At 39.5% G+C, this 23,704-nt stretch overlaps 1 protein-coding gene across 5 annotated transcripts; it reads left to right on the forward strand.

Moving 5' to 3' along the window:
• Positions 1-22,606, forward strand: LOC134537096 (epsilon-sarcoglycan). 5 transcript variants are annotated; one of them, XM_063377370.1, is made up of 9 exons: positions 1-254; positions 2,244-2,380; positions 3,805-3,883; positions 5,082-5,283; positions 6,883-7,057; positions 9,864-10,096; positions 14,912-15,144; positions 16,845-16,910; positions 19,438-22,606. In XM_063377370.1, the coding sequence occupies exons 1-9, from the start codon at positions 128-130 to the stop codon at positions 19,464-19,466; spliced, it is 1,281 nt and encodes a 426-aa protein (XP_063233440.1). In that variant the 5' UTR covers positions 1-127; the 3' UTR covers positions 19,467-22,606. The 5 variants fall into 5 exon arrangements, with proteins under 5 accessions (XP_063233440.1, XP_063233441.1, XP_063233443.1 ...); XM_063377371.1 differs by having other exon boundaries at positions 14,959-15,144; XM_063377373.1 differs by lacking the exon at positions 19,438-22,606 and having other exon boundaries at positions 2,195-2,380; positions 16,845-19,396.
• Positions 22,607-23,704: the final 1,098 nt, after the last annotated feature.

Consider the following 23,704-nt stretch of genomic DNA (forward strand, 5'->3'; position numbering starts at 1 on the left):
TGTGCTCATTTGTTTGTGCATGTAATTGAAATTATTTGAATTAGTTTCAAATACGTGCGTTTCGTATCTAAGAAAACAGTCAGGTGGAAGAAGCGATATTTTATCCAAAACACCAAAAACCATTTTAATGATGAGTATTATATGTATTATACTTATGATTTTACATTTTCGTTTCAGCATATCAGAAAATGTACACATGACAAAAGTATTTATATTGCCTATAGAGCCGGAAATATTTAATTGGACAGAAAAAGGTATATGTATTTTAAACATGTAACTTTTATCTGCAGAATGCTTGAATTTAATTTGCCCATTACTGTAATGTTCAGTTTTTAAAATGACCTTTGTCTTAAGACTATACAGATTAAGCTACAGAATTCACAAAGCTCTTTGCAACTTGTTTAACATATGGATATCAGAGTGATTGAAATACAGTATTTTCATTTAAAGTCAAAGTATATAACTACATTAAAAATGTGGTCACTATACCAAATATAATACTACTGAATATATTACAACCATTAAAATATACATTGTGTTTCCAAGGAAGTTTATACATATTTAATGAAAATTTCACAAGTGTTACTGTAAGCATGTTGCTCTGGCTTTCCCACTCAGGGTAAAACCATTGCAAATGAGACACCTTACTGGGAACGGCCTTCACAAAATTCAAGAACTTCAAAATTAATTTTAAACTTATTTCTACTAAATCGCTATTCCCTAAACCAGGTGTCCTTAAGAAGTTGACTAATAAGTTATTCCAAAAGATTTTAAGGAAGAAACCATTTTGGAAAAAAAAGGTTGCAAGAAAAGCACTCAATTTAATAACTTTTGAAAAATACTTTCTTTCTCTTTTGAACACAGTGGAAATACAGTGCTTAAAACTAAACTGACAAATAGGTGTGTAAGTATATTCAGCATTTAAGTGAACATTTTGACAATTTCTCAATTTTGCACCCATTAAAAAATGCACCATAAAAATATTACAAAGTCTGAAAAGTAATTAACTTAATAGTTATGTCATCTAACACTAACAAAATTTACATTACACTTTAAAAAATATTTAAATAAAAAAGGGCAGGGGTACTCCAAGGGGCAAGCGAAGCATTCCACAATGTCTTCCATACAAACTTGACATGTATGGTTCATGTATTTAACAACATATATATAAAATTATACATGACTTGTTCAAACAAAATCATCAAAGGTTTCACTTAACTTAAGAACAGTGTATTAAAACTATTAAATTAAAGCCAAAATCAAAAATTGTTCTGTGTTCTTTCCTCAAGAAAAATAACTACTTAAATTTCTGTGTGGAAATGTTTAGTTCAGAGGGTTTACTATTCCCCGAGATTTTTGTGACTATCAATTTTCTTTTATAACTTGATCATAAAAGATGGTATATTGGTTACAAAGGACACCCTCCCTTACACAGTCCTGGCTTCTCTTGCTGTGGAGCGAGGCGGTGCCATACCAGAGGAACGGGTTGGAATCCCCGGTCCGGTCACCAGGAGTTTGTTTTCCCAGGGTTTTCCTAAGTCATTCCCGGCAAATGCTGGCATGTGTCTTTACAATAGGTCATGGCCTTTTCCTTGAACTGCGATGCCTCTCCGGGCTCACATAAGGGACGCAGAGCTCCAGACGTAACCACGCCATTTGCAAACTGCTCGAGATAACAGAGCTGGGTCGGTTTATGAAAAGCGTTTGAGAGGGTAGATGAGTAGGCATAGTTCTATTTCTCGAATTTTGTTCGTAAACTGTGATTTTTTCAGAGACACAATGGCTAAAAGGCATGATTTTAGAATAAAGTTTAGGCATGAGAAACAAAGTAGAGATTCTTGGAAGCACTCACTGGTCTTGCATTACACCTTTATCTTCATTTATCCACCATGTAATCTTACAGTTGTCCTATAGACGATGAGAAGACTGCGCGCCAGTCCAGAGGAGACACAGCGCTAGAAGCACCAGCGAGCGTCGTGCTCACCGACACAGATACGCCCCTGACGAGGCGGGTGCTTCATGAGCCTGTCCATCTCTGATAACCTTGCTGTTCATGAGACATTAGGCCCAAAATTGAAAACAATCAAACAAACAGCCTAGGTCTCACGATGATTTAATTTTATTTAGCATTGCTCAGCGGAGTAAGTGTTTTGTTGGTGGAAATTCGCAGTCATAACACAGTGTTTTATGGCAGTTATCACGCAGGTTTGGTTGGAAGTGCTGACATGGAAGGTTGGTCGCAGGAAACGACCGGTACTCTTACCAGCCGTCCCTCCAGAGCGCCCCGGATCTCCCGTCGTGGATGCAGTACACCTACAGCGAGCGCCACCAGATAGGCCTGCTGTACGGCGTGCCGCCTCTGAACCACCGCGACCTCACGGTGAGGAACACTGGCTCTCGACCCGCCAACTCGCAGGACCGGTTGCCCAGTCTGTCGGTTCAAACTGGCCCCGGGAGCGATCGGTCGTGATGTCGTTCTCCAAACACGCTTTGTTAACAACACTTGGCACGGGGCACGGTGGGGCACAGTGGTAATGCACTGCACTCCACACTTGAGAGGGCAAATTATTGGACGGTTCTTTACCGTAGACCGGTGAGTGACGGCCGACGTCTGGCTCGCGACATTGCTTCGCACGGCCCGCTTGAACAGTGTTCGCACAAAGAGGTGTATCATCAGATAAACTGCCATTTATTGGCCATTCATGTTTGAATGTATGTAGTGTACTTGTCAGCAAATGGTTATGAAGTCATGATATTCTTATAGAAATATTAGAGGGTGGTGTATATATGTATGTGTGTGTGTATATAATTTTTGGAGCCATATACTGATTAATGTCATGTCTTCTTCGATGTAAAGGTTTTTTTTTATAGTTTTGGAAAATACTATTATTTCTCAAGGCCCTCGCCCACCCGGGCACACACACGGTGCACAGAGCTTCAGGAAAAAATAACGTGATTATAAAAATACTCAAGATATCCCAGTAGGGTCTGCTTACGAAAATCATTTAAGAATTTGCTGAGGGCCGAAAAGTACTTTTGATTTCGGATTAAGTTTTTAAACTGTATTTTTAGAAGAGTGAGAATGGCTAAAAGGTGTGTTTCGTAAAACAACCGGTACAGATTCTTGACAGCACTTAAAGGACTTGCATTACAACTTTACCTTCATTTCAGTGCCAAATATAACAATTTAATCCTGTCATTTTGTAGCAATCATTGAATATTTTTGATGTTCTTGAAGAAAGTACCTGTCTTTTGATGGTTCAGTTTTTCATAGTTTGTGATCATGTCTGACTACTTAAAACTGTGATCTTGTTACAAACTAAACAATTCAGTTGTCCCAAGGATTTAGGATAAAAAGAATCAAGTTTGTACTGATAAAATGCTGGTTTATGATTCTTTAATAATTTAGCCCAAATGTACCTAATTGAAATGGTTTGTAAAAAAAAACTTTGTCTATCCAATGTATGTAAGCAACCTTAATATTCTTAAAAGTTACTTAATTTGAGTGTTGTTGCTGAAGGGACCTTAAAATGTCCTTTAATCTTACCTTGGGCCATGTGAAACTCCTCATTTACAATGTTTTATTTCAGTCTCATGAGAACACATTGTGTTGTGTGGATTTTTTATTCTTTTGTTCACGTCTCTGGCAGCAAGCAATGTTTCGCTCACGCGAGTGTTTCTCAAAGCTGTACGTGTTGCACCATTATATTAAATTTTTATGGTTCTTAAAAGTGTATAATGTAGAGATCTAAATTTCAAGTCCAGCCGTGGTTCTGCCATAAATGTGTTCTTTATTATTTTCAGTTGGAAATTGTTGGCCTGGACCGAAAGACCTATGAAACAAGACAGAGGGACATCCACATAAATGTTAACAAGAAAGATGGTAACTATGGAATTTTCGCCCTAACACTCTTTAGCTTATTTGACCTGTGGAATGTAAGAGCAATTGTAGTACAGGGTTTATACGCCTCCTTAATATCCTTAAAAAGTCCTGAATTTGTTGTTAATTGAATAAGGGCCCCTAAAAGACCTTCAATTTCACTTAAACTCTTAAAAACTCCTTAATAATAATATTAATAATAATAATAATAATAAATTAAACTCTATAAGCAGTATAAAAAAGCTTTTTTTTGTGTCATTGTGGAATGATTAACAAACTGAAATATTGTAGATCTACATAATGTTAATCTGAAAACACACCAGAATGACAAGGGATAAAAGGATTTTGAATTTTTTTTTACAAAACAAAGGTGCCATCAGACACGTATCTGCAAACACATCTACCTTTGATACATAGAATACACTGAGTTTTAAAAATTATTTTTTTTTGCATTTCTTGAATTTAAAAAAAAGTTATAAGCAGGAAATGCATAATTCGTGAAACATTATACACAGGAAGTAAATACATTGTCCTCATGGGAAAATATGTTGTGACTTGGAAAATATGACGTTATAAGCCGGAAAAAATTTATATTAATCACTAAACAACTTTTAGACTTTTTCAATTGTTTAACTTTCACGAAATGAAAAATATATATAGCGAATACATTTTGCATAATTAACTGCCAAAGTTAATTTTTAACGTTTTTTGGTTGTACAAACGAGGAGAATTTAATTTATTGCTGAACTGAAATTTTTTTTAGGTTTAACTGCAATGCCACTGGCTACTTCATGATATGGTTTGCATTTCTATCACAAAAACTCATTTCATGTTTCTTGGCTGTCAAAATCGTAACAAATTTTGAGAATTTTGAAATGCCAGGTAAAATTAATTAATATTTTCTGAAAGAAATTCAAACCATTGTTTGAAGTAGCCTGTGGCATTGCAGTTGAACCTAAAAAGTTTCATTTCGGCAATAAATAAAATTTCTCCTCATTTGCAAAACCCATAAAAACGTTAAAAATTGTAACTTTGGCAGGTAATTATGTAAAAAGTATGTGCTGTATGTATTTTTTTCATTTCGTGAAAGTTAAACAATTGGAAAAAGTCTGAAAGTTGATCAGTGATTAGTATAAATATGAAAAGTTGACCGGAAATGGGAGGCGCCCCCTTATAGCCGTCTGGTTCGCGGTGACCGCAGACCCGGCCAAGTACGAGGTCCAGCTGAAGATCCACAACCTGAACGTGGAGGACATGTTCGACTCCCGGCGGCTGGACCGCCTGCTGGGCATCTTCCGCAAGAAGCTGTGGACGGAGAGCGACGAGGACCTGTACGTGACGTTCCTGGCCTCCGCCGTGCAGCTGGGCGGCCGCCTCCCGCTCAGGCCCGGCGAGGAGGAGGGGTGAGAGAGAGAGAGAGAGATATAGTAGGATATAGAGAGGAGGAGATAAGAGAGAGAGAAGATAGGAGGCTATAGAGAGGAGATAGGAGGAGATAGAGAGGAGAGAGAGAAAGAAGAGAGAGAGGAGGAAGAATGTGAGAGATCGAAGAGAGAACTGAGTGAATTGGAGTTGTATGTCTATCTGACATAGATGGCGTTAGATGGTTAAAGCAATGTGGCTGTGGTAGGAACAGAGATGGAATGGATGGTCGTGGGAAGCGGGAGCACCCAGAGAAAACCCACTGGCCGACGGCACGTTCCCCACCTGTGAAAATTGTGAGATTGATCGGTAGGAGGTGATTACGGTCCCAGGAGGGGGAAAGAAAGAGAAGGAGAGAGAAAAAGAGAATGTGACACTATGCTAAGTTAGCATGGTACAATTTTTACAGTATAATTAGTCAAAGTTACCAGATTAAAAATTTCTGCCGCATTAGACGTGCAGATAATTCCCCGACCCCCACCCTGCCCCAAAAGTATAGCATGTTTGATTTTATTTTGAATTTTTATCAATATTGGGATTATTCAGGATTGCATTACAAAAATTTTTTAGTCACAGCTTCTAATAATTTGGTGCAGGGTGGTGATTTTAAAAATGAAAAAATTTGCCTATAACTCTAAAACTACAACACTTTTTTAAATTTTTTAAATTTGGGCGCTTGATTCAAAACCACAATTAATTGACCTATGAACTGATAGCTTTATGTTGAGTTCTAGGACAACCTGTATATGTGTGTATATAAAAACTGGTGAGAGGTTCACTAGGATACATAACTTAAGAATACAGTGAAATGTCATTACATTGTACCTGAAAAAACACACCTTTTTAGTACGTGATAATGGAAGTACTTTATACTGAACTGTTATTAAATGTAAAACACTTGTTGGGACCTGAAAATACATACTTTCAAGTGAGAATCCTTTATAGTGAGGCACAATTTATTATGAGGTTTTACTGTACTGCACATAGGCTACGCGACATGATTTTTTTTTTGACAGTTTTCTGTCAAGTCATGAATTGTGTATTGTGATTGTAGAAGAAAATCAATTTGCATCAACTCTAGTCTGAGGTTGGTAGCCTATGAAATGTGTCATTTGTATAGAATTTTGCACCCTTTTATACATACATTACTATCATAAAAAAAATATAACGTCTTATAAATCGATGAATGCCGGCTGCACGCACGAAAAAGCACGACTCATTGTCACGTTCCGCCTGAGCCGAGCGTGCAAGATGCGGCCAACCACCGTGCGAGAAAATCTTCTATGATATCAAACAGGTTAAGGCGGGCCCTTTTTAACTAATATTGTTCGTGTTTATATTTAAACATAATTAATTCAATTAAACATTTGCAAAAAAACTGTAAATAATATTTTAAAATTTTAAAAAGTATGCGAAGTTTTCGTCAATGTTTTCTCATGGTGTTATCACGTAAAATTATAGTCCGTAAACCGACTTTGCAGACAAACCCCCTTTTTGTTGTTGTTTTTGTGTGAATTGTCGTGTCGTGCCGCTTGTTGGAGTGTGTGCCGTCGTGGAGGAGAGCGTTGTGTGTGGTGCAGGGTGGTGATGAGGATCGGGAGCACTGCCCCCTTCTCGTCGCTCCTGGTGGAGCTGCAGGAGGAGGTGAGGCCCCTGTGGAAGAGGGGCTCGTGTCCCCGGGACTTCAAGCGCACCACCGTGGAGTGGCTGTTCCGAGACGCCGGCCTGGCGCTCGACTGGTGCGCCTTCCGACTGGTGGGTGCTTCGCGTCTGCTCGTTCCTAGCTTCTATCCTGCGTATTAGACTCACGGGGGTTCCCACGCCTCCGTGATGGTCAGACCCCAATGATACAAACCTGATGGGACCATCATTTTGTCACTTTTCAAATAACGAGGTGTGTACTAACCAAACTATTACAAAATTTTTATATTTATTTATTTTTTTTTGCATTAACTACTGAACATTATTTTCGTGAGGTATTTTATTATTGCAAATTGTTTTTTCCTTTTATATAGTGGTAAGGTGGTCTTTAAATATTCCTTAACTTTTGGTTTCACTAGTGCGTATGGACTGTGTCTTAGTTTGACTGAGGCATTTTTAATTATTTTGCGTATTGGTGTGTTCTTTAACGAAACCTACTCTCTCATCTGTGTCGTACCATGTTACTTGTCATAAACTATACCTTGTTTTTGCTAGTGTGTAAGGGTGTCTGTAATCCGTTTGGGCCCTTACGCTGTAGTTCAGTTGGTTTGGGCCCTTACGCTGTAGTTTAGTTGGTTTAGCCACTTGGTAACGCTGGACGCGGGGTTTAAACGAGTGCGCTCAAAGTGTCGTGGTCCCGAGACTCCCCTCGCAGACGCACACCGTGCAGGGTGACGTGCCTCGTCGTGGATTGAACCAGGGACTCGTGCAGACACACCCGTGGCTTTGTGCGCGGCGGTGAGACCGGCCGAGTCCCTCGGTGGCTCGAGCGCTCGCTCCGCTGACGCGTGGCGCTGACGCGTGGCACTGACGCGTGGCGCTGACACATGGCACTGACGCGTGGTGCTGATATGTGGCACTGACGCGTGGCGCTGACGCGTGCCACTGACGCGTGGCGCTGACACATGGCACTGACGTGTGGTGCTGATATGTGGCACTGACGCGTGGCACTGACGCGTGGCGCTGACACATGGCACTGACGCGTGGCGCTGGCGCGTGGCACTGATGCGTTACGCTGTCGTGTGGTGCTGATATGTGGCACTGACGCGTGGTGCTGACATGTGGCACTGACGCGTGGTGCTGATATGTGGCACTGACGCGTGACACTGACGCGTGGCGCTGACGCGTGGCGCTGACACATGGCACTGACGTGTGGTGCTGATATGTGGCACTGACGCGTGGCGCTGACACATGGCACTGACGCGTGGCGCTGACACGTGGCACTGACGCGTGGTGCTGATATGTGGCACTGACGCATGGCACTGACGTGTGGTGCTGACATGTGCGCTGATATGTGGCACTGACGCGTGGTGCTGATATGTGGCACTGACGCATGGCACTGACGCATGGCGCTGACGCGTCGAGACGTGCGCACCAGAGTGCTTGCAGCTATAGCAGGGCCGGGCTAACACAGCATCGTCCATGAACTAACCTCCCTTACAAAGGACCGATTTGTGAACGAAACCACTATTGGTCTAACCATTATATGCAAGCAATTTTAGAGACAAGATGTGATGGTTCTAGTATTATTAATTTTTTTTACTATCATAATGGAGATAGCCGTTCAACAAATATTACTGTAAAATGTTTCTGAAGTCTTATTTAACCAAAATGGTGTAGTTTTGACTTTTCTAGATTTGTTTCGCAAAAATAAAAGAGTTGTAAATGTTTAGTTTGTAGCTTTATGGTACATATTTTTTTTAATTAAGTCGTAGTGTGTGTGTGATCAACATGATGCAGTCGGTGAAATATGTTATGATATGTGATTGTTATAGCTTTGTGGTTGTTAATGAATGGCTCTTGCTCGAAACTGTATTTCTGACAAGGTGCTGTAGAGGTGTGTAAATTTATTGCGTGTTTGAGCGAGATTGGGTAGATAAGGTGGTTTGTGTCTGCCTAAGCACTGTGGGAATGTTTCACGTGTGCGAGGGAGGAGCGGATAGATAAGGTTGATGTTGATACTAGGATCAATAAAGGTATTTCTCCTTTTAAAAAAAATTTGATGAATACCTAATTCTCTAGTTTGTTTTTTCAAGCTCACTAAAAATTTTCTATTGGAGGTTTTTTTTGTACTTTATTTAAGCTCAGTAATGAAATGATAGTTGACTTTGCGGTTTGTTTACCCATGATTATTTCCCCGATATGCCTGGCTTGTCTTGTGCAGCTGTCGCCAGTTACCTTGCTGTTGACGGGGTAAACCCAAAACAATGGCAGATTCAGAAGGGGCTCATGTACAAAAACTTTTTGGTTTTGAAGTGACATTTTTTAACACCTGGAAGGATAAGTCGCTATTACTCATCAAAGCGTAACGAAAAGTGCAACCTTCAGGAGTAGGGAAATAAATGGTAAAGAAGGGGAGGAGGAATAATGAATAAAGTATAGATATACACTAGAGTCACACAGTTGTGAGACTCTTTGAAGGTTTACTTTGCCATTTTGACGTGATAACGTCTTATAAATCAATGAACGCCGGCTGCACGCACGAAAAATTTTCACGTTCCGCCTGAGCCGAGCGTGCAAGAACCGGCCAACCACCGGTGCGAGAAAATCATCTATAATATCATACAGGTTAAGGCGGGCCTTTTTAACTAATTGTTCGTGAATATATTGAAACAAATTATTTAAATTAAATTTGTAAAAAACTGTAAATAATATTTGAAAATTAAAAAGTATGCAATTTTTCATCAATGTTTTCTTATGACGTTATCACGTAAAATTATCGTCCGTAAACCGACTTTACAGACAACCCCCTGTTATGTTAGAACTGTGGACTTGCGTAGTGTTTAGTTTTATGGTTGACGTTCCTGGAGCCCCGTCTCCCCGGGATGCACGGCAGAGTCGGCGCTGGTGCGTGCCGCAGATAGAGGGCAGCTCGTCGTCCGGGCTGAAGCACTCGTCGCGCCACGACGCCGTGCTCCCCCCGGGGGCCCGGGGCCTGCCGCCGGGCGACCGCTGGCAGCGGCCCGACCGGTCGCAGGTGCCGCGACGCAGCTATGTGGGCGAGTTCCTGCTCACCATCGCCGTGCCCATGGTCGTGCTGGTGCTGCTCGCGCTCCTGCTGTCCTTCATCCTCTGCTTCCACCGCGAGGGCATGTGAGTGTCCGCCCGTTGTCTCCCCGTTGACTCCCCGCTGTCTCCCTGTTGTCTTTCCGTTATCTCCCCGTTGTCTCCCCGTTGTCTCCCCGTTGACTCCCCGCTGTCTCCCTGTTGTCTTTCCGTTATCTCCCCGTTGTCTCCCCGTTGTCTCCCCGTTGTCTCCCCGCTGTCTCCCCGTTGTCTTCCCGTTGACTACCCGTTGTCTTCCTGTTGTCTTCCCGTTATCTTTCCGTTATCTCCCTGTTGTCTCCCCGTTGACTTCCCGTTGTCTCCCCGTTGTCTTTCCGTTATCTCCCCGTTGTCTCCCTGTTGTCTTCCCGTTGACTTCCCGTTGTCTTCCTGTTGTCTCCCCGTCATCTTCCCGCTGTCTCCCCGTTGTCTTCCCGTTGTCTCCCCGTCATCTTCCCGCTGTCTCCCCGTTGTCTTCCCGTTGTCTCCCCGTTGTCTCCTCGTTGTCTTCCCGTTGACTTCCCGTTGTCTTCCCGTTGTCTCCCCGTTGTCTTCCCGTTGTCTTTCCGTTATCTCCCTGTTGTCTTCCCGTTGACTTCCCGTTGTCTTCCCATTGTCTTTCCGTTATCTCCCCGTTGTCTCCCCGTCGTCTTCCCGTTGTCTCCCCGTCGTCTTCCCGCTGTCTCCCCGTCGTCTCCCCGTCGTCTCCCCGTTGTCTCCCCATTGTCTTCCCGTTGTCTCCCCGTTGTCTTCCCGTTGTCTTCCTGCTGTCTCCCCATTGTCTTCACGTTGTCTTCCCGTTGACTACCCGTTGTCTCCCCGTTGTCTTCCTGTTGACTTCCCGTCGTCTTCCCGTTGTCTTCCTGCTGTCTCCTTATTGTCTTCACGTTGTCTTCCCGTTGACTTCCCGTTGTCTCCCCATTGTCTTCCCGTTGTCTCCCCATTGACTTCCCATTGTCTTCCCGTTGTCTTCCCCGTTGTCTTCCCGTTGCCTCCCCATTGTCTCCCTGTTGTCTCCCCGTTGTCTCCCCGTTGTCTCCCCGTTGTTCCTCAGAGACGACCCAGACTGATGCCGTTGGCCGCAGTCTGCGGTAAGGAGCCATTCTCACATTTTCCTGGAAGCATCTTGCTTCTTCACCTTCAGCAGTTGTAAGCATTCATTACCTTACCATTTCTTGTATATACGGGTTTATTAAACCTATTGAGCGTGAGGTGTTTATGGAAAAAAAATATATAAATTTTTTTTTACTTAAAAATGATATGTAATTGCATTTTAACACAGCCCTATAACTGGTTTGACCATTGATATTTGTGTTGATTAATTCAGTGTTTGTGTTCTCATCTTCTTTAGAGGTTGCAATTATTGAGATTCAACAAATGCATCTTAATAGTGTTGTCTAAAATTAAAAAAGTATTGAAGCCTTGTTTGGATCTTAGATTCTAATAAGGTTTGGAGTTGCTTGGCTCTTGGGTTGTAGCTGAATCAAAGGCGAGGACTGAATCAAGGTCGGCCAACCTTGCATTCGCTATCATCAGGGTAGCAGTTACCTACGGTTATTACCTACAGTAGTTACCTATAGTAACTACCCTACTGTAGTTAGTTACCTATGGTAGTTAAATACAGTTATTACCTACAGTAGTTACCTACAGTTATTACTTGAAGTAGTTACCTATAGTAACTACCCTACTGTAGTTAGTTACCTATGGTAGTTAAATACAGTTATTACCTACAGTAGTTACCTACAGTTATTACTTGAAGTAGTTACCTATAGTAACTACCCTACTGTAGTTAGTTACCTATGGTAGTTAAATACAGTTATTACCTACAGTTATTACCTACAGTAGTTACCTACAGTTATTACTTGCAGTAGTTACCTATAGTAACTACCCTACTGTAGTTAGTTACCTATAGTAGTTAAATACAGTTATTACCTACAGTACTTTTGTAAAGTAGTTACCTGCTGTAGTCACCTGCAGTAGGTAACCGCTACCCTGATGACTGCGAATGCAAGGTTGACCGTATTGTCTGTGAAATCTTCACCTTGAAGCCAAGCAACACCTGATATGTTAGTCATCAGTGATGTTGGCCGCGGCACGGGGCAGTGGTTCGCAGAGTGTGCTCCAGGGAGCACTGGTGTGTTCCAGGAGTTCTCCCTGTGCTTCCTCTGGTGCTCCGGAGAAATGTGTGTCCAGATATAAAAATAATTATAGTTACTCTATTGTTCCATTTTGTTATGGATGTACCACCATTTTTTTGTCAACACATTATATTTATGTGTTATTTGAACGACTCTATGGGTTTTTCTCAACATCCACTTAATAAAATATAACATATTTTTTTTTAGAGATTTGTAAATGGTACACCTTCAATTATTTGTAGTATTTTTAATGCGCTCCTGACTTCATAACATTTTAGAACCTCTGGCCAACAGTTAAGTAAGGAACCAACTTTGCATTTTCTTGGAATGATAATGGGTAAAACATGGAAACAAATCAAACAGTTCCTGTTAATGAGGAAGTTTTTTGTGGGTTGGTTGAACATCCATGCCGCGAAGCTAGGATAATAATTTTTTTTTGCCTTACATTTAGCCACAGAATTTATTTTCTGTGGAATTTAAAATCTCACAAGGGAGACAACTTACCCTGAGAAAAGTTAGAATAGTCATAAAATACAGTTGTGGTTAAGAAATGGCTTTTGTTTTCATTTAGTCTCATTGTTATACCACAACTAATGTTAACTGTATTTTAGAGTGATTGATTTGATGTTTTTCTTATTTTGTTCTTTGTATTCTGTTTTGTATGTGAAGTGGCCTATGTATTCATATGTGGTCTTACACACAATGTATATTTCTGTGTACTCACTTATAATGCATGTGTTTTTGGATTTTAATATGACTTCTTGATTTTTCTCATAGTATCTTAATAACTATTTTCTTAAAATTAAAAAAAAATTCAGATTGTTTTAGCAGAAATTGTGTATTTATAGTTTGGGATCACAAAATTTAATATTTATTTTGACACACACATTCCCACTGATTTTTTCAGAACAAATGATGGTTCAAGTGATTTCTTTGAGTCAGTCTTTGATATCTTTGAGGATGCTTTGAGGTAAGATTGTGTGGTGATTGGAGTGTTTTCAATATTAATTATGCCTAAAGTAGGTAGGAATTTTAAACACTACAGTTTTGTTAAATTGTTGAAGGGTCTGAATGATTCCCCAAATAGACAAAGTAGAAAATAAACAGACTGTTAGGTACATTTCCTTGATATTTTGTCATAAAAACAGTAGAAAAATCAAAATAATCAATTGATTGTTCTTTGCCTTGGATAATATAGGTATATATTTTTTTAATTGTGTGTGATCAAACTATCAAGAATTTGATGTACTTATTTATTTGGTCTTTATTACTATGCAACCATTATAGATAATTAACAAATGATTTTGATACCTCGATTCTTCTCATCCTACTACTATAGTCCGTGATTTGTAAATCATAAAATAAGTTTTTTTATCAGAATAAAGTAAACAAACTATCAGAAATATTAAAAACATGAAATAAATGTCAACTGTATTTATAAAATATGTTGCAAATGCATACATACCTCTCGAATAACAAACAGTTGTTACTTAACTTTATGCCAGAAAACCTGACTTTATACCATTTCTGATTATAAATATGTAATAAATCTTTAATAAACTAATTAGAAAGTGGTTTGGCAGTAGCCTGGATTGTTACAATTTTTGTTATACAGTTTACAGAAGAAATACATGAAAGACACAAGAAAGACAGTTAAGAGCTATGTAGTCTTGTAGTCCTGTAGTCTTGTAACTTCGTAGCCTCCTAGTCAGCCAAATAGCAGCTAGGCCTAAGACTATTTTGAGCCAATGACTATTTAAGCCAATGCATTTACAAATTGTTTACTTGCTGCTTTGCTTACATCCCAAATGTTTGTAAACTAATCTTCGAAATTAACAAAACCTAGCAACTGAACAAGTGTGGTGCAATATGAAATTACTAACAGACTAATTGGAATACGTGGCAACGCCATGCATGTCTGCATAAGCTTTGCAGCAGGAGTAGCGAATGTTTTGTTAAAGTCCGTTTACATTTGCGTCATGTGAACAATGCTGAAATCAGTAAGTGAAACGTAAATCTGCGGCCGGGAAACCGGGAATGATATAATGTTACCAGACAGAGCCACCAACCCCACTCCTCAGCCCACAGTTCACAGCTGATACCCGTGAGGGAGGCGGGGACGGGTATTCTAAGTGTCACTTCAGCTCAGATTGGGTCGTCTTAATTCCCAGGGGCGGGCGGAACCCGGATTTTTTGCAAGTGGGAAACGCGGAGGCCGTTACGGTGATCTGGTGAGTCCTCTCAAGGGTACTCCCGCTCGGCAGGTCATCACTTCTCCGTTCCGTCGCAGAGTCCCTCTTCCAACTTTTAATGACGAAGTAGCTTGTCTTCTGGGTTGTAGCCGCGTCCTTGGCGAATAGTTCACAGACGTTTCGGTCGACATTGCAGTCACCATCATCAGTGAGCAGTTACCTACCGAGTAGTAGCAGATGGTTACCTGCCTCAGTAGTTAACTGCTCCCTGATGTTGACCAAAAACATCGACGAATAATTCGCCGAGGACGCCGCTACGACCCAGGAGCCAAGCTACTTCAGGCAATGGCCGTGAAAGCCTGCGAACATTATTTAACTTTTAATGATGTTGATTTCTTCTAAAAGTTGAACTCTGATTAATTAATTACGTAGTTAATTTTTACGTGATGATGTGATGTGAAACAACGTTGAAATCGGGGAAATGGAATCTCCGAGCATCGTGCACGACCTCTGTCCTTGTTGTATGCTGTGAGCGGCGGGAGCGGGAGCGGCAGTGTGACGCGGGGGACGTGTGGAGCAGGAGCCGGCGGGAGCAGCGGGAGGCCTCGGAGACGCAGCTGGTGCAGTACGCGGCGTCCCAGCGGGCCACGCAGACGCTGCGCTCGCTGTCCGGCCGGCGGCCGCCCTCCTCCTCGGAGCGGACGGGCATGTCTCGCTCGCGCACGGCCAGTCCCGGCAGCTCGCTGGCCCGCAGCTCTTCCCCCCGGTACGCTTGTACTTGTTTCTGACCTGCGACCGCCGTGTTTCGTCGCATGATCCTCGCACGGTTCACACCGAAATCAAGTTTGAAAAGTTGGGGTGCGAAATTTATGCGGAAAAAAAATTATTTTTTGTTAGGTGTAAAGTCATTCATAAAAACAAAAACCCATTCGTGGAAAGTACGTTTATTTAAAAAATTGAAGTATACAAGAGCAAGCCAAACAGTTTATGCAGAAAAAATTTTTTTTTGTTAGGTGTAAAGTCATTCATAAAAACAAAACCCATTCATGGAAAGTACGTTTATTTAAAAAAGTGGAGTGTACAAGAGCAAGCCAAACAGTTTAAATTAATAAGTTGTGCAACAAAAACCTTTCTTCAACATTTGTTACAAAAACAAAAATCTGTGACCGGAACGCGAGCCTGAACTAATGCATGACCATCATCATGGTACACATTTACCATGAAAGAGTGCGGGCCGTCAAAGGTAGTTAACTCGGCTCCCGACGGACGGCGCACGTTGCATGCGATCCGCAAGATATCAATATTGATATTCAACTACGTGTGCGCGCTCTATACGGGAAGCAACATAACCAAACATGAATGATGCCAACTGGCGCTGGCTACATTTTTATAAGCGGTACACCGCGGCTACGCAACCGAACAGATAAAGGTTATAACCTTTATAAACGTCTTTAAAAGAAAATTTATTTACACATCAGACAGCTTTGTATTTCCGTTAATTAAATAACTAAGTGGTAATGTCCAAATGAATATTAGATTTCTACTTTAAAATACATTGTTTTATACGGAAAAAATTTCTACACAAAGCGCTCGGAATCTAATAGCGGGACCAAAAACATCATGCAATGTTTACGCAAGAGGTTTTTTTATCCAAATTCTGATGCCCCAAAATATTGGTGCGACGATTATGCGATAAAAGAGGGTACTTTACTTTAGAATATTTGTAAATCTGGTTGTCTAAAAAATGTAAAATATACCCAATACTAGACAACAACTGCGTATCTCCAACTATATTTTTGTTTTCAATACAAAGCCAAACAAAAAAGTTCCGAACCCGTCAGTTCAGTTTCTTATAACATTATGATTGATCCAAAGAAATAATTAATTTTTTTTTTATGTTTTGTGAGTCTGTGTGAAATAAATATATCCCCTCTAAAACCCTATGTCTCCCTTGCACATGCCTCTGCTATTCAGATTATAAAAACTTTTTTTTTTAAGAATGAACTTCCAGAGTCAGGTTTGTGGAACATGACTCGAACGTGTGACTATGCTAACAGAGTGTGTAGCTTGAACCCTTTCAGCGTGTTCGTCCACTGAAGTGGACAGTTCACATCTGAATTATACGTGGAGTTTATCTGACGTTGAGTATGTGGGTTAAGGTGTACCTACATTCTAGTAGATATCATACTTTATGGCTATGAAATAAATAAATAAATTTTATTTTACTGTTATTAATTACAAAATAATTATACATTAATATTATAATTATAGTGTGAGATTACTATGAGACAAAAAAATACAATTTTTTTTTATTTATGATAAAGGAAATAAATTTATATGTGTCGTGGGAATTGGCAAAGTGTGACTGAACGTACCGATATGAAAACTGGTACTTTTGCTTAAAGGTAGATATGGTTTGTGATCTGCAGTAACAGTTCAGTAGTCGCCCTTGACGCTGTGTTTCAGGTTGTTGGTGGAGCCCAGCCCTTACTATCGTCCGGATCCTCCCCCCTACACCGGCCCTACGCGAAGGTAAGGGTCCTCCGCTCACTCCTTGCCTGCGGGTGTGACGTTAGTTTACACCGAGGCCCGCCTGCTTCAGAAGGAAACAACCCCATTTGAAACCTGCTTTAGATGTACCAGTGGCGTCCGATTGCGAAAAGTGTTTAAGAATATGCCTAGTAGATGACAAGTTCAGTTTCCCTGTTTCGTTTTTGAACAGTATTTTAAGAGGACCGAAATTGGCTAAAACGCACATGTTTACGGAATAAAATTTTAGGCATGAAACTCCCAGTTGAGATTCTCGGAAGCACCCGAGGGCCTTGCTTTAGCTTCATTTCTCCAGCCGTGTGATATGATGGTTGCCGCTGAAATATCATAGAATGCGTGCCAGTTCAGAGTCTTGCACTTAGAGGTGATGACGTGCTAGAAGCACCAGCAAGAATCACACTTATCATCCCTGACTAGGCGAGCCCCCTAACTCTATTTGCTAGCTAGTTGCGCTAAGAAGTTCAAAACCGCTAACCGCTAGCTCTCAATTAATCTGAATTGCACGTACATTAAAACACTACAAGAATTTGTTGGGTTCGAAAATACTTTTCAAATTTCGTCCAAGCATTGCTTTAATGATTGATGATGAAAATTGTCTCTCAAGAACAACTGATTTTTACTTTTTTATCCTTGACTAGAAATACACACTGGCCGCCATCTTCCGACAACAACGCTGTTCCAGATTACACACAAAACAACACAAAAAAGATTATTTGCTTCGAGAAAACAATTCAAACTGCAAATAGTACTGAAATGTCGGATGAAAATGTTATTCAGCACTGCTGGTACATCCCGTAGTTCCAAATGAACTCGCGGTACAAGCAATAGGAATTCCATACTGAACTAGAATGACAACGTAACGAGTCACTTTTGCCTCACTAAGGGCTAACTCAGACGGCAGCAGTGAAATTTGCTTCTCGACTACATAATTGTACTATTTTTCGAGCCATTGCCTACCATGACCACACGACTCTACCTGCCAACTCGACTGCCTCCATCCACGAAGGAGGGAGGCGTTCACATGACCTCACAACCAATCACATACAAGCTGAAGTCACTTTTTCAAAAACCAGCCAATCAAAGCACAAGTTACAAGAAATGGAAAAAAATAAAAAATCTGCATGGACTTTCCCTTCTCTGTCTCTTTTCAATTGTTCTGATACATTTGTCCTAGAGTTCCCGTGCTCGGCGGGGAACTAACGTTCTGTCTCTCTCTTTCACTTCATAGGTAATAATAACTTTTAACAGCTTTTAAAAGTTTAAATTAAGTAAATTAACAGACATATCTAAAATATTAACCAATGAGAAATAAGAGAAAAATAACACATGGCTAACATATGACTACCTCTGATAAAAAAAAAAACATAAATTGAGCCGTTATTTACATTGAAACAGAAAACCTAACCATGCACTAAAAATGATCAAAAAAATAATTATTTATTTATGTAATTTATCTGTTGAGCAATGCTACAGTAGAGTGTGCAGTTTTTGATGAATTTTAAGTTTTGCAACCTGATTTCAAGTTTTCGGCTTATCCCGTTTAATCTGCCGTATAAAATATTCACCTTCAACTGTCAGGATCTTGCTCAGTGCAAAATTAAAACAGCTGTTGTTAATGATGTTTTCAGCAGATTTACTAAGGTCTCTGTGTGCCGGAGGTTTGTTTGTTTGAAAAATTGTGTTAAAAATGGTATTCGCTTGTGCAGCTAATGCAGTATTGTATCTGTGGGTAAGACTGTAAACAATCATTCAGTCGTCTTCTTAGTACCTGGTTGAGTGCGACTTTGAATGTTGTCCGTGCTATTCGACATTCCAAATGTCTGTAGCAATATTCAGTGCGAGCCCTGAACAGGTTTTGTGTGTGTTCCGTGGCTGTGTCTCCAGATAAAGCAGTTTCATGGTTTCATGGCATTGCTGAGGTGCTGTAAAATAATTTTTTATGATGAACGAGTAATAGTTTTTTTTATGAAAACTAGAATTCGGAACATTCCATAGTGCAGCTCATATGTAAGTCTCACCTAAACAACTTTGCTTTCATGACTAATCAGAGAGTGGCAACGCATGCACTTTAAATCTGAATTAAACTTACAAAAAATGTCGCTTGCATCAGTGATTTATCGGCGAGTCAAAGCCAGAACCTTGCGATTCGAAGATCAGGGACAATCCGAGTCAAATAGGGTCTCCTTTTTTTGATTAATTATATTCTTCTGCTAAAATATATATTAAAACATTTTAGTGTAATTTTTTTTTTTAATTTTACACTATCGTAATGATTAAACATGAGTTTTTTTTTTAGAAACAAATTTGGCTAAGAAATCACATTATAAAATATTGTCTCTAATTTTTTGAATGAACCTGGAAATGAAAATAATAGACTTGTGTAGATCAGTAGTTTGGTTGTTTGATTTGGCTCATTCCTCTGGGCTTAATGTTTCATGTCTGTTGCAAGTTCTAGATAATTATTTAAGCAGGATGTAAAAACATTTTTGTGATGAATTTATTTTTCCAGCATTGGCAATCATGCAGATTTCTGACTAAGGGAGGAAGTCAAAACTTGGTACTGCTGAGTTAGTCTGAGAAGCAGATAAGCAAGTCATGAGCAAGAATCCCCGAAGAGTAGTGGTTGTGAAGCTGTAAATTATAGAACCTCAGCGAGTTAGTAGGCTGGGCGTACTTTGTCCGACATAGAAGTTATTATTGTACACTCTGAAGTCTCTCAATTTGCACACTCTGATGTTGTTTCGTCTGTTCAATTATACACTGATGAAGTATAGTGTGTTGTATTGTAAACTCTGATCTAGAGAGGTCTTTAATATTGTACATGCCGATGTAGTCTAGTGTGTTAAACTGTACTCTCTGATACTGTTTGGTAGGTTAAATCACAATGTACACATAATTAAGGCATTGTTCAAATTACTAATCAGTTCGTAATTTTGTGATTTTGGTAAGTAGTTTTCCATTCATTTTCTTCGTACTCAACTTTCCAATGCGGTTAACGTTAAACAATTTAAAATTAGGTTTAAAGAGTTTATATTTAAAACATTGTACTATTTTATTTTAAGAAATATCAGAAATGCCTCAAATGCAACTACAGATGATAAAAATACACATAATTTTAACCACTAATGGTTTTATTGAATTCATTATCAAACATTATTAAAGCCACATATCATGGCTAACTGCTGTTTTTAATATTTATTTCGATTACGATGCACAGTTTATAAGTTCAAAGTAAATAACACAAAGATTTTATTTAATAGGTCACCAAATTGGTTAATGTGTTGTATTTTTTTTTTATAGATTTATTAGATTCAAAACATGAGGGGAAAAAATGAATGAAATACGCCATTATTTTTGTATGTAAAATTTGGTTATGTAAGTACAGTAAACTCCCGGTATATCGCGCCCCGATTGATCGCGGAATCGGGTATATCGCGGGTCAAACCATGTCCCCCAGTCAGAAATGAATAATAATGGAATAAATGGTTGATAGCCGATTAGGATAATTTTGCATTGTAACAAACAAACTAAGCATCGGGCAGAAAAAAGCCTAGGCGTAGAAAATGTCCGCAGTGAAATTCTAAACAAGATATCTCCGTACATTATTCCTCTATCTTGTAGTGTTTTCAAATTATGGTCCAATCCAGCCCAGTGATATTTTCTGAAAGACTAGTTCTTAACGTCGCTTTATCTCACAAATGAAGCAGGGGATCTGATAAAGCCCACCGTTCAGCAACATTATCCAGCGTGACTAGGCTGGGGATTGATGTTGGATAGGCTTGGTTGTCGGCAAGCGCTGGGTAGGGAGAGGCGAGCCGAGAATATGGAGAGAGGTAGAGATTAGAGCGGGCAGAAACAGGTCGAGGGGGAGTGGGGGAGGGAATGTGTTCACGCAGCACACAGGCAGAGCATGAGTCACTTGACTGAGCAGTGTCCCTGCGTACAAGGCAAAATCAGGTAGTCCGGTGTTTAAAATTCCACTCCAGAATCATAATTGGTACATCTGTATATAAATGTTTTGTTACAACTTAAACCTACAGACGTTATATTATTGGGTAATTCATTGTATTATACACGTTCATCTTTTTACTTTGGTATAATGTTTTAACATTAAATGGTAAAGTAAATCAGCTAGCGTATTTTTAATCTTTGCCCAGGAATTCCCAGTGGTCCAATACTTACGTGAACCATACTGTACCACGTTTGCCGTGAGGTAGTAAACAATTCCCGGAAATGTTTATGTGTAGCGGTCTCCCGACCTTTAACCAGAGGCTGGGGAATATAATACTTGCCGATCCGAGCAACACACACTCAGCAACTCGACACAGTGTTTGGTGAAATAAGTAAAGACATGGTTTAACACGGTTTTTAATACGGCGTCACTGATTGCGCTAAAATTAAATTGGCGCAATTTTTGTTTCCCACACGTGACCATTTATAATTTACTGTAAGCATGGATAATAAAGTTTAACCACTTGACACGATAGACGATTCTTTATTTTTTATTGTACGAATGCTAGAATAGTTTTTTCCTGTATCTGCGGCCTACTTCTGCAAAAGACAAGCTATATGTAAGTAAATATAGAATTTTTATTTTGTCAATCAAACTCGGTACTTTGCGATTCATATTCGGTTTGAAGTATCACTACGGCCTTTCTTTTTAGAAGACTTCGACCACAGAATCGTGTGTAACCGCACACACTGCACTTACTTTGTTACGGACACTGACGAAGCAGATACTGTGGCTGACACCACGAGACTGGCAGCAGCTTGTGTGCCGCACGTGTGTATGGCGGCGTGTGGCGCGCTCGTAGGCCGTGCGACAAACTGTGCGCGGCACGCGGAAAAATAAAAACAATTCAACATTTAATATTTATCTTTAAAATTTATTATTTTTATTTTTTCACCCGCGTTTAGTGAAAACTGCGGATGCAAAGTCCGCACAACGGCGGGCCGTCTATATCTATACTGTGCGTGCTTGCCGACCTATTAGAACACAGGCGGTGTTTTATGCCTTTTGACCTTGGTCACATCGAAACATCGCGGTTATGCAACAACGCGGGTAAAAGTTATGTCCCCCGACAACCGCGTTAAATAGGGAGTGTACTGTACTATTATTTCGCACAAAAGTGTCAATTTGAACACGTTTTAAATATAACATCCGAGTGGCATAAGTGTTGTAATCAAGGCATATATGCTCAGCCCGGTCACCTTTCCATGTATAGAATGCAACAGGAATGTCACAAACAAGCTCATTTTACCCTTGTGGATAATTTAAAAGGAAAAAAGGCATCAAGCATTCAGTTAGTTATCCATTCATTTTCGTACTTCAAGGCTGGCCAAAGTTTGGATCATGATTAGCCACTGGTGAACCGCAAAAGTAAACATTAACTTGAAGTAGTTCATGTTTCCCCTAAGTGTGACTGCCCCTAGTCTATATACTCATCATTCATTGGTAAGTTTTCTTGTGTGCCATAAGCTATTTACCGGTAGCTGCTACTAATACTTAGTAGTTTTATCGTGAAGAGTCTAGTCACAATTACGCTTTTTTTTGTTTGATATTTTGTTGTAATACTGAATAATTTATAAGTGAATTTTTGTTATTACATTTTTTAATAATATAAGAATTATTTATGAATTTTTTGTAATGATTGCAAAGTAATAAACTATTATGGTTATTGTGTGCATGTTATTTCTCCCTAAAACATATACAGTTTGCTTGTGTTATGTGCTGGATGTTTGAATAAAAAAAATATCCAATAGGTTCTACGTGTTTAAGTCATATGAACTGTCACATGTTCATCGTGTGGATTCCCGTATTTGATAAGACTGCAGTCACACTGTGCTTTCACTTGTCTCTTCACAGACAGTTTTTTTTTTTTTTTGGATGTAGTGTGCAACTACTTTGTTTACGAAAACCTCTTTACTGTGACTGTAGCTCAGGCTTGAGACAAAAAAAAATTGTTTTTGAGACCCCTTCAGTTTAATTTATTTTCACAGTACAAATTGTTGCCTCAAAATGTTACTTGTATTCACTCTGTTGGTGCACACAAGTGCCAACATGACAAATACATGTTTGAGTGTAACATGTTACGACAAATAAACGCTGTTAAAAACGTGTGGAATATTATCGCAAAGCAAAGACGTATTACTCGTATTATTTCATTTAGTTAAGGGATACCAAATGTAGGGGTTGGAAAAATTAGCTTTTGCCATATTGTTATTTTTACAAATATGAATTAAGCATGTTATCTGTAGGCATTGTGTGTATGAATATTTAGTTTTCAATAATTTAGAATGTAATTACTTGTTGCATTAAAAATGTTAATTTTGAAATAATAGATGCTAATTTGTAAAACAATATAAGGAAATTTTGGAACAAAATAGATGGTAATTTTTCAGCCCTTACTATTAAATAAAACTTACAATATGTAATTTTAAATCATATGCTTTAGTGATTGAATACTGGTCAATATAATTACAAATATAGTGATAAAAAATGTGTTTATTTTAACTAAATTAAATAATTAATTCGAAACATGTGTTTATAGTAATATTGAATCCATAGTATTGATTAAAATTTTTAATTTAATTGAATTTAACCTTAACTGTATTCTGTATTTATGATATTACTCCAATCCTTTTATTATTTTATTTTATTTCTATTAATTTTATCACGCCAAGTAAGTACAACTTCTAACATGCGTACATGAGCACACGCATGGTGCCACTTCTCGCAAACCCCCTCCGTGCACGATGGCCGGAGAGAGGGACAG

This window comes from Bacillus rossius, chromosome 11 (genome assembly GCF_032445375.1).
Source record: "Bacillus rossius redtenbacheri isolate Brsri chromosome 11, Brsri_v3, whole genome shotgun sequence".
Taxonomy (NCBI): Eukaryota; Metazoa; Arthropoda; class Insecta; order Phasmatodea; family Bacillidae; genus Bacillus; species Bacillus rossius.